Raw genomic sequence first — 11,868 nt, 5'->3', positions numbered from 1 at the left:
GCATTTAGTATGGATTGGAGCGAGTCTAGTGCGGGGGAGGCCAATGAGTAGCGAGTTGCAGTAGTCAAGCCGGGAGTGGATGAGGGCAACCACGAGTGTCTTTAGCGTGTCCGTGGTTAGGAATGGACATATTTTAGCAATATTTCTGAGGTGCATGTGGCATGTTTGGGCCAGAGATTGGATATGGGGGGCAAAGGAGAGGTCAGAGTCCAGTGTGACCCAAAGGCATCGGGCATGCCGTCTGGGGGTTATGATGGTGCCAGACACTGGAATGGAGATGTTGAGGGGAGGTTGGTTAGAAGGTGGAAAGACAAGGAGGTCAGTTTTAGAGAGGTTTAGTTTGAGAAAAAGGGAGGACATAGTGTTAGAAACAGCGGACAGACAGTCGGTGATATTTTGGAGGAATGGTCCAGAGATCTCACGAGAGGAGGTGTATAATTGGGTATCGTCAGCGTAGAGATGGTATTGGAGGCCAATGGTTCGTCCAATTGGGGCAGTATAGATAGAGAAGAGAAGGAGACCAAGGACCGAGCCCTGGGGTACCCCAACAGCGAGAGGAAGTGGAGCAGAGATAGAACCAGCAAAGGAAACACTGAAAGAGCGGCCAGAGAGGTAGGAAGAGAACCAGGAGAGAGCAGTATCCTTTAGACCAAAAGAGCGGAGCATAGTGAGAAGAAGGGTATGGTCGACAGTGTCAAATGCAGCAGACAGGTCAAGAAGGATTTAGTTGCTATACCGATATCCCTACTTTTCCAGACTTTGTCCATATTTAGCATTGCACTTCACCCCAATGCTAACCTACGTTTTATCTCTGGCATAGATTCTCCATCCTAGTCAAATTTTCAAACCAAGGGAAATGACCTCGTTGTCGATTTTGATTTGAATTTGGCTATTTTTTGCAGTTGTCATAATTTTATTCTTCTTAAAATTCTGGTAGGAGCCCATTTTTTCACTTTCAGTTTTAATCTTACCCATCAGCTGCTTCAGACCGGCTTCTGTTTCTGCAAGCAGAGTTGTGTCATCCGCATAACAGGGATTGTTGATGTTTCTGCCACCTATTTTCACCCCAGTTTCCAATTCACCTAGGTCCATTTTATGCATGATCACCTCTGCATATTAGGTTAAACAAGGCTGAGAGGATGCAGCCCTGTCGGACACCTTTACCGATCCCAAACCAATCTGTGTCCCCATACTGTGTTCTCACAGTGGCTTCTTGATTGGTATAAAGTGATTATATTAGCTTTACTAGATGTGTCGATATGCCCAGCTCTTGTACGGCCTGCCATAGATTGTCATGGTCGATGCAGTCAAAGGCTTTGATGTAGTCGATGAAGCACATGTAGATATTCTTTTGGTATTCTAGAGCTTTTTCCATCGCAAGTTTGCAATATGGTCGCGGGTACCATGTCCTTGCCAGAATCCTGCCTGCGCATCAGGGCGTTCCACTTAAACTACTGATCTCAGTCTTTCCTGTATAATTTTTAGGATCTTGCTTGCATGCGGAATGATGGTTATTGTTCGGTAGTTGGAGCAATTCTAGGAGTCACCTTTTCTTTGGTGGAGGGATGAAGACAGATCTTTTCCAGTCCTGTGGCCATTGTGTGGATGCCCATACTGCCTGGCACAGCGCTGTGATGGTTTTCACTCTTACTGGCAGCAATAGCTCTGCCGGTATGTTATCTATGCCTGGTCCTTTATTTTTGGCTAGTTGTTTCATTGCCATAACCACTTGTGACTCCATAATGGAGGGCTCCAAGTCCACAGACTCCACCTCATGCAATGGTCCAGGTATGTGGTTGCAGGCTTGTAGTTCCTCTATGTATTTCCTCCACTTATCCTTGATACTCTGTTAGTCATTCAGTTCCTTCCCATTCTTAACTTTGATTGTGCCATTGCATGCCATGAAAGCTTTTCGGGACCTGTGAGAATAGGCCTCAGATGTGTTAGTCAATATACACACTAACTATCCTCACATATAATGTATATAGTCGTGACTGCACACTCATTACCCAGTACAGTCCTGCTGTCAACATGAGCACAATTTATAACATGTACGTGCAGATTTCATTACAGGGCTTTACAATAAACAGTTTGTCTGAGCCTGGTACACATGCAAATTCTCCAACAGCCACATATCGAGTTCAGGGTCCCTTTTGTGGGAGAGTAACCTGAGATTCCCTGAATCCAAGTTCAAGTAATAGAAACAGCTAATAATGGAAGGTAGGGTGACAGCTACCGGTCTTCCCACAGGAGTGCAGGAAACCTGTGGTGCACCTTATTTACAGGGTGTGTCCAGCTGCTGAATATACAGATTATCTTACAATGCTGCAAAGCCACCTAAACCCCCTCTAAACAGCAGGAGATTAGTACTTTTAACAACTTTCCTGAAGACTTATATTTACTGAGGAGTTTCTGTTTTTAATGGAAAATGTTCTTAGAAGAGGTGTAAGAAAGTTAAACTAATAAAACAAACATTGCTATCCTGTTAAATCCCCCGCTGCTTCAGAGCAGATGCTTCGGTGGTCCCCATTTTTTTCTCTTGAAGTGATGCGGAGAGGACATTCATCCACTGGCTTCAGTACTCAAGTGCCATTCATGTGATCAGTGCCGAGGCCAATGAATGGCAGCAGCGGTCAGGTCACCACTCCTTGCACCCACCAGCAGGGACCACCGCAGCTTCAGTGCCACAGAGGTAGGAGACTTAACAGGTGAGAAACGATTTTTAAATCGCTGTAGAGCCCCGGTGTTTGAGCCCATTCACACGGGTGTATTTTCTATCTATATTCAAATCTGACTGAATCCGAATATGAACTGCACACTGACCCATTGAATTAAATTGGTAATTAAGGCATCAGATTTTTTTATTCAAACCAACCTTGAGCAGAAAAAAAATAAATTTGCAGCATGTCCTATTTTGGTGCATGTTCATGTAACAAAATTGGCCATTAAAGTCTATGGGAGAGTGATTAAAAAAAAAAAAATCACAGTAAGCACATTAGCATCCGTATTCAGCAGGCTTTTTATGCAACCTGGTTTCTGTGGGTTGTGAGAAACCTTTTTGTACACAGGAAAAATACAGTTAACACAGATGCAACACAGGCATACATAACAGACATGGGCACCAACGCAAAAGACACGCGTCAAAATGTGAGTTTTTCATGGACCAAACTTGCATATGTCCATGTGAATTAACTTAGTGATATTATCTGTCAACCCTGCACTGCCAGGTAATAATACACCATGTAAAGCAGGTCATTCCTGTGAACTACAGTACTGGTTCTGGCCATCACTAGTGAGATAGCTGTAATAGATAGGAAAATTCCTTTAACCCTTTCTAATCCACTGTCTGACCTCGGAAGACATTATGATTTAAGGCTGTACAGCTCCAATGTTGGAAGATAGCTGTCAGGGTTCTCTTACTGTATATTGCCAGCCTCTCTGCTGTCGGAGCCTATCCAATGTGTCACCTCATATAGTACTCGCTTTAGCTAGCATATAGCGTCGTTGCAGAATGGCAGAAAAAGACTAAGCCCGCTGGGAAAACCAGGATACAAAGTGGATTGGAAAGTGTTAAAGGAGATGTCTCGAGGAAGCAGTGAATTTTTTTTTTTGCCCAGTCCCCCTAATTAAGCAAACATTACTAATTACCCCTGTAAATGACTTTTCTAGCTGGTTTGTACTTACCGTTCCAGCGTTTCAGCAACTTATAAAAATTTTGCCAAGATGGCCGCCGGCTCTTTTCCCTTCGCTCGCTGCAGCCCGACGTGCGCGCTCCCGAGACGCTACCAGCTGTGTCTCCATGGCAACCAGACGCCCCGCAGCCGCCGACCGGACCCCTGGAGTGAACACGGCCGACCAGTCACCCACCGCCAGGCAGAAGGTAACCGGCGCAGCGCCCCCCCCCCACCCCCCCATCACAGCGGCAGCCCCCCCGGCCCAGCGACAGCCCCCCCCGGCCCAGCGCTAGTTCCCCCGGCCTAGCGACAGCCCCCCCCCCGGCCCAGCGACAGTTCCCCCGGCCTAGCGACAGCCCCCCCGGCCTAGCGACAGCCCCCCCCGGCCCAGCGCTAGTTCCCCCGGCCTAGCGACAGCCCCCCCGGCCTAGCGACAGTTCCCCCGGCCCAGCGCTAGTTCCCCCGGCCTAGCGACAGCCCCCCCCGGCCTAGCGACAGTTCCCCCGGCCCAGCGCTAGTTCCCCCGGCCTAGCGACAGCCCCCCCCCGGCCCAGCGCTAGTTCCCCCGGTCTAGCGACAGCCCCCCCCCCGGCCTAGCGACAGCCCCCCCATCGCAGCGGCAGCCCCCCCCCCCCCGGCGCAGCGACAGCCCCCCCCATCGCAGCGACAGCCCCCCGGCACAGCGACGGCAGCCCCCCCGGCCCATCACTTACCAGGACGGCAGGACAGCTGGGCGGCTCTGCACCTTCCTCTAACAGAGGATGGTACAGAATGGCCGCTCCAGCGCGCTCCCGAGCAGTGACAGCTCATCTGCGCATGCGCAGAAGAGCTGTAGCGGGGAGCACACTGAAGCGGCTCGTGCTGACAGGAGAAGACCGGACTGCGCAAGCGCGTCTAAAAAAGCAAGCTGCCAGCGAATTTAGACGGAACCATGGAGACGAGGACGCTAGCAACGGAGCAGGTAAGTGAATAACTTCTGTATGGCTCATATTTAATGCACGATGTATATTACAAAGTGCATTAATATGGCCATACAGAAGTGTATAACCCCACTTGATTTCGCGAGACAACCCCTTTAAGGTTTACCTAGTAGGAATTACTATTGATGCCCTATCCTCAGGATAGGTCATCTATAGTTGATCGGCTGGGGTCCGCCACAACACACAGGGGTCAGAGCAGAAGCAGATGGCTGCAGCCCCTGTGTAGTGGCCGGCGCTGGTAACTGCAGATGCCACTGTCAATTTTAATGAGCGCTGAGCTTGCAATTACAAGAGTCACCCACTACCAGGGGTCACAGCCATCTGCTTCTGCTCTGGACCTTGTGCATTGCAGTGCTGACAGAAGGTTCCCAGTTAGCTAGTTGACCGGGGTCCCAAGTGGTGGATCCAAGCTGATCAATTATTGCTGACCTATCCTGAGGATAGGTCATCAATAGAATGTGTGTGGAAAACCCCAATAGAAGTAGAGATTGCAGCATCTAAGGGGTATAACCAAAGCAAAGGTTCCCCCTTTGTTAGCCCAATGGTGATCACAATCATGAAATCAAGATTAGCCCTGCTCCTTGTGTGTGGGACAAAGTGGGGTGTGCAGGATGCCAGGGGTACTGTGATGAAAATACAGTACATGGAGGCTGTGATGGGGTGTGTGCAAAGTACATGGGGGGCTGGAATGACTTTGGTATGTGGAATCCCATCCGTCATATGTATATAAGGGAACCAGATACAGAGCAATTTCTTGATAAATGGGGATTATTAGCTTAGAATTGAACAATTGTAATAATTGGCTAATTATCAGTGTATTTTAAGGAATTTCTGTGTATGCAATTCCTTTATGAATTATCAGGACATTATTATGTAAAACCAGGACAATTTTGCATCATCTGGAAATTTTATGGATTTAACTTACCTGAACCCACTAATAAAATAAAAAAATCAATCAAGTCTACATCTTTCTAATACACTTTGGAGTATAACTGATCCCGAGCACTCCATGGATCTCTTCTGTGTCCGAACGTCTTTAAACACTTCTATAAATTGGCTATCTTGTGAAGGTATTACTCACAGCCAAACCCATATACTCTCGATCTTCTTCCAAGCCTGCAGCCGAATTAACTCAGGATGGGCAGGTCTACACATGAATTATGGCTTGCAGGCTAAAGAATTATTATTCGTTCCTTTCCTTCCCTTTATAGCCCGCCATGACTTGTTCACTTACGTAAGTTGTAACTCTAAAACAAGTCACCCACAACAACACACTTACTGGATACGATATAGATTTAAGGATTATTTTACATGGGTGTCAAAATACCACGAGTTCTGTGTGTTTGCACGATGCAGAGAACTCACACAATATGTCAAATCTAATATAATATGTGGTATCGTTGTGTCTCACATACCAAACAAGCGTGTTAAAAAAAAAAGTTTCATGATTTGTTTTAGAACTTGTCACAACAGAACCCTAAACATATAGAAGAGTATCTAGAACTGAGCGCCTAGAAGAGTGTATAGTCTTACATATGTTTGCACCCACTAAATAACCCAACCAAGTGCCTGCCTTCTTGTTTGAACCCCGACCAATGAAAAGCCCCAAGATGTAGAATGATTTCCTGCCCGGCAGACTAGGTGTTTTCAATGAGTTATTAAATGTCACGGTACAGGTGAAGTTGGCAACAGTGCAGCAGAGAGCCGTGCCAAAAAACATGTGACTATATGGTGATTTTTGCCACGGTTTACAGCAACTAAGCTTTGTGTTGCCACATGCCACCAGTTTCGCTGATAAATTCATTACGAAAACGTGAGTGTATAAACTTGGAAGCACAGAGGTGCAGAATCACCCCATAGGAGTATATGGATACCATATTACAGATCTGTACCACATGTATCTGTAGTACGGAAGTGCATGAGCGGCTTGCTCGCCCTACAGTTACAGTACCAATTTTTCTGACGATGATTTGAAAACGTAATATATGTGATGGACTTTTCCAGCTCTACAATCACTGTTAATGTGCTAGAACATCAATCATAGCATTATATGTATTATAAAGGTATGTTGCCAACTATAGAGACTACTTCAATATTTTGTATGTTGGCAGTTGGATATATGCATTTCATAAGCACAATCTTTTTGTGTTGGGTGGGGATTTTATGCTTTTTTTTCCATGAAATACAGTATAGGAAAACTTTTTGCATTTTTTAAAAAAATCCCATAATGTTACTTTAAGATAAAAGAAAGTTAAGCTATGCTCACCATCTACTTATAGTTATTTTCATAAATTTTGATCCAGAGGAAGGCAAAAAAATACCCCAACTAGGTAGAAGGCGATTTTCCCCATTTAAGGGGGAAAAAAAATTCTTCCCAAGTGTAATTTGGAAATCGGAATAATCCCCGGATCACCGACTCTTCTGAAGTAATCAGTGATATAACATGTATATTGTAATGCTCAAGAAAGGCGTCCTGTTAAAGTGTTTTATTGAGCTCGCCATCATCGTGGTAGTAACAGTGACCCAGTCATTGTATGTACCATTTACCTCTGCTTTCTATCACTGACCAGTTACCCAGTTACAAACATTCTCACCCAGACCAAGCATTCTCGTTTTATATACCAACCTTTTATGTGGCACAGTATCAGACTCTTTGGAAAAGTCCAGATACACAAGATCCAGTAACTCTCTCTGGTGCAGTCTACAACTTACCTCCTCATAGAAGCTGATCAGGTTGCTTTGACGGAAGAGACCCCATAATAATCACCTCATTGTGATTTGCTGCTTCATCTAATAGATTTTGAGTAGCTTCTGTTATATTTGCTGGCCTATAGAAACCCCCTATGAGGATTTTATTTTTGTTTTTCCCTCCATATATCTCTACCCATAGAGACTCAACATGTTCATCTCCCTCCCATATATCCTCCCGTAATGTGGGCTACAAACAGGATTTTACATAAAGACAAACCCCTCCCTCTTTCCGTTTTTTATAATCCCTTCTGAACAGACTATAACCCTGTAAGTTCACCGCCCAGTCACAGCTTTCATTTGGACTGGTTGGCCAGGTCTTATTCTCGCTATATTGTAGTTTTCCTAAGACATTATTACTTCCAATGAGTCTACTTTATTGGTTAGACTTCTCGCATTAGTCACCATACAGTTTAGAAGGTTTTGATTGTTTTTTTATTTTAAGTGTATCCCTATTACCGTATATACTCGAGTATAAGCTGACCCGACTATAAGCCGAGTAAATAAGTTTTACCTCAAAAACTGGTAAAACTTATTAACTCAAGTATAAGCCTAGCTATACTTGAGTATATATGGTGTGTGTGTGTGTGTGTGTATATATATCTATACATCCATCCATCCATCCATCTCTCACACTCTCACACACACACAGTACAGTGTAGTATACAGACATATATACACACACAAACAGACATATACACACATACATAGTATACAGACATATATACAGCCATATTCTCCCCATATGAAAAGACTGCACATACATCGTATACAGCCATATACCCTTAATATAGACGGACTAAATACATACATACATACATACAGCAGGATGAATCTTCCCTCCTTCGACGCAGTAGGAGCCCCCGGGGCTGCAGAGCCGCTCACCATTATCTTCTCGGGCCCGGCAGACTGTGCGGCGGGGAGGAGAGGAGTACCGGCAGCAGCACTCACCGGGGGATGGGGACTCCAAGCAGCAGAAGGAGGAGAAGACCTCCCGCTACTCCGCGGCAGGAGAAGGAGCTAGCGCTGTGACTGGCTCGAGCGCCGGCCAATCACAGCCGGCGCTCGATAAACCAATCACAGCCATTCAGTGACATCACTGAATGGCTGTGATTGGTTTATCGAGCAGCGGCTGTGATTGGCCGGCGCTCGAGCCAGTCACAGCGCTGACGGCAGGGAAATTGAATGAGCCAGGGAGATGACAGCAGGGAGAAGAATGAAGTAGCTTGCCGCACCGCCGGGGAGAGCGACGCCGGCTGAGAGGTTGAGTATTGCGTTTTTTGTTTTTTTTTAAACACCTCACTTGAGTATAAGCCGAGCAGGGCATTTTCAACACATTTTTTGTGCTGAAAAACTCGGCTTTTACTCGAGTATATACTGTAACTATTCTGCCAGTTCTAACTGTACTAACTCCTCCAACCGCTCAACCCCTATTTCCATTACTTAGTCCCAGGTCACTGTCTGTCTTTTCCCCTCTCGCTCTAGTTGCCCGCCTTCCAGTCCCTACTTTAAACACTCCTCCAACCATCTAGCCATCTTCTCCCCCAGCACAGCTGTACCCTTCTCAATGAGATGCAGCCAATCCCTACTGTAGAGCCTGTAGCCAACAGCAAAGTCAGCCCAGTTGTCCAGGAACCGAAATTCCTTCTTCCCGCACCAACTCTGGAGCCACTTATTTACCTCCCTAATCTCCCCCGCTGCCTTTCTGGTGTGACACGTGGTACAGGTATTATTTCAGAAACTACTGCTTTGAAGGTTAAACTTTGAAGCTTACATCCTAGTTCCCTGAAATAATTTTTTAAGGACCTTCCAATTACCTCTAACTTTGACATTGGTGCATATGTGTACCATGATCGCAGCCCCTCCCAGTAATCTTTCAGCCCGATCCGAAATGTGTTGAACTTGTGCACCACGAAGACAAAACACCGTTCAATGATCTTGGTCTTTGCAGCAGACTGCCCTGTTTGTCCCCAACTTCCAGGACCTGCCAAGCCTGCCCTGCGCTCCTTATTCCCCTTACTGGAGCAGACACCCCCCCCTGGTGGTCAGAGGGCATGTCAAGCTGCAGCAGTGCTAATCCTGTAATGGCATTCTCATCATCTGCCAACTTTACAAACGTATTTGGTTGTGCCAGTTCAGGACCAGCCTCCCTGGATCTCTTCCCTCTACCCCTCTTTCGGTCACCCAGCTAGCTGCCTACTCATCCTGATCTCCTGAACTACCATACACCCACGGATCTACTCCATCGAGCAGCAAACTCCTTTCCATGTAATCAATGGATCTCAGTGTTGCATTTAGATCCAGGATCTGGGCTTCCAAATGTGCAACACACTCACATGGCTGTTCAAGGACCACATACATGGCACAAGATGTACACTGAACGGCATTGTCAATAATGGAGCACATTCTAAGTGGAGATAGTACAGATAGATTAGAAGATTAGATGAAAATATAAGCAAATAATTCAAATAAGCAGTAATTAAATACAATTTACCCTGCCAAAGTCCCTCAATCCAAAATCACTAATCCTAACTCACTTTAGAAGACAGTACATGTAGAATACAGCCACACACAACACTTATGTTCTGATTTATAGAGCACTTATTTGTAGTACTTCTGCTGCTCCTCTTTTTGGAAAGGCAAAAACTATTAAAATGCTCTCTACATTATCTCCCAGGGTTCCTGGCCCGCAGTCATGATGTTTAGTGTGCCATAAAAAGGAAGTGAACAAGATATATTAACTTTGCTGGAAAGGTTGGTGGTTAGAAGGGGTAATCTGGTAAGCATCCACAATACGAACCATACTACAAAAGTGTAATAAAGACGAATGTGATAAATAAATGAAACCATCAGATTCCAATTTTTTTTTATTAATAGATAAAAAACCCCCACATATACTGTATAAATAAACCAATAATCACAAATAAAATTACTGCTTGCGCAGACTTCGCATCATTTTGAAGAGCTTCTTTGCGCTATAAGAAAAGGTTTTCTTTAATCCTGAAAGTGGGGGGAAAAAACAAAAAAAATTAATTAACTTAAATCACAGCAACAAAAGCTAATACTGTAAACAAAAACACAAGATATTACATATTAACAGGTTTCTGAATTTTATAAGGATGTGGCAATAAAAGGACCATCTGTTGCTACCGTTGGATAAAAAAAAATGGTGAGGTTTAAATCTAATCTTGTCACTATCATATACCTCACTGACCACTTCCCTCCCTCCTCAGTCATTTGCTGTTTTTTTGTTCCGACTTCCAAGAGTTAAAGCATTTGTATGTTTTTGTCAACAGAGCTATACGAGGGTATGTTTTTTGAAACAAGTTGCAGTTTTTAATGGTATTCATTTAAGGGGAATCTGTCATCTGTAGCCACATAAGCTAAGCCCATGGGCTGAAAGGAGGTGACCTGTTGGGTCCAGGGATGTCAGTGCAGCGGGGTTGGATGTTGTCATTGATGGTCAGAGCCATTAAAACCAATGGGTGTGAAATCGTCTATTACACTTCCAGCCCTCACCACATTGTTGGTCAGTGATGGTTAGTTTCAGTGGAGTGAAGCCACCCATTACACTTCCAACCCTGACCATCAATGACAACAACTGGATGTGTAGCATTGACAGGAGAATCAGCTAATCGGCAGGGATCCCAAGTGGCGGATCCCCACCGATCTCCTCTTGATAACCTATCCTGATAATAGGTCATCAGTAGTGAAAGGCAAGAAAACCCCTTTAAACTTATACCCTTTAACAGCTCATACCAGAGAAGATCTATAGACTGTATAGCTAATTTTCATTATTACAGTGTATGTAAAAGACAAAATCCATGATGTCCTGGCGCACTCAAAGATAACCCTACTGTTGCTGATAGTAGAGTTAATCTTTTCAAAAAGAATTACTTTATTCACTTTGTTAAACAACCATAGAAAGGGTTCCCCTCAGATCTCCATATATATGCTATATGGATCTGTACACCAATAAATATATATGCAATAATTCAAAATTAGCAGATAGCATGCATTTTGGGTTTATCACTAAGGAGGTATATTAGTACACGAAGTTTAATATCGATATTAAGACCACCACGTATACGTTTTTGAATTTTGCTCCAAAAAGTTATGCACCTTATGGCATGTCCATCAAATCTGAATGGTAGAGCAATATCTAGAGAGGATTCAACTAGGGACACATTTGCTGGTTCCCTTTGGAGACCTTTATACTGATCAACGATCAGATGGTCGCTCAGAAAAGTCGTAAAAGCGCACAAATAACAGTTCTTTGAAAGATTTTACATAGTTACTGTTCATCAAGATATCATTAGTTGGGGTATGTCTATGCAAATTTGTATGCAAGTCGTTAAAAATGGAATGACTGACTTTAAACGTAAGTAACGGGTAGTTTTTAGGCGAGCTGAAAATGACTCTCCAGCCCTGGAAAACAAATATGGTTGCACTGCTTCTGTGTCACA

At 44.5% G+C, this 11,868-nt stretch overlaps 1 protein-coding gene across 2 annotated transcripts in view; it reads right to left on the bottom strand.

The window, feature by feature from the left end:
* Positions 1-10,251: 10,251 nt before the first annotated feature.
* Positions 10,252-11,868, bottom strand: part of TAMM41 (TAM41 mitochondrial translocator assembly and maintenance homolog) — a 42,578-nt gene continuing 40,961 nt past the window's right edge. For both annotated transcript variants that reach the window (XM_066596489.1, XM_066596490.1), the window contains exon 8: positions 10,252-10,402. In XM_066596489.1, coding sequence (XP_066452586.1) covers positions 10,332-10,402 — 71 coding nt within the window. In that variant the 3' untranslated portion in view covers positions 10,252-10,331. The remainder of the gene's footprint in view (positions 10,403-11,868) is intronic.

This window comes from Eleutherodactylus coqui, chromosome 3 (genome assembly GCF_035609145.1).
Source record: "Eleutherodactylus coqui strain aEleCoq1 chromosome 3, aEleCoq1.hap1, whole genome shotgun sequence".
Lineage (NCBI taxonomy): Eukaryota > Metazoa > Chordata > Amphibia > Anura > Eleutherodactylidae > Eleutherodactylus > Eleutherodactylus coqui.
The sequence above is the reverse complement of the archived record's forward strand: the minus strand, read 5'-3'. Positions and strand labels throughout refer to the sequence as shown.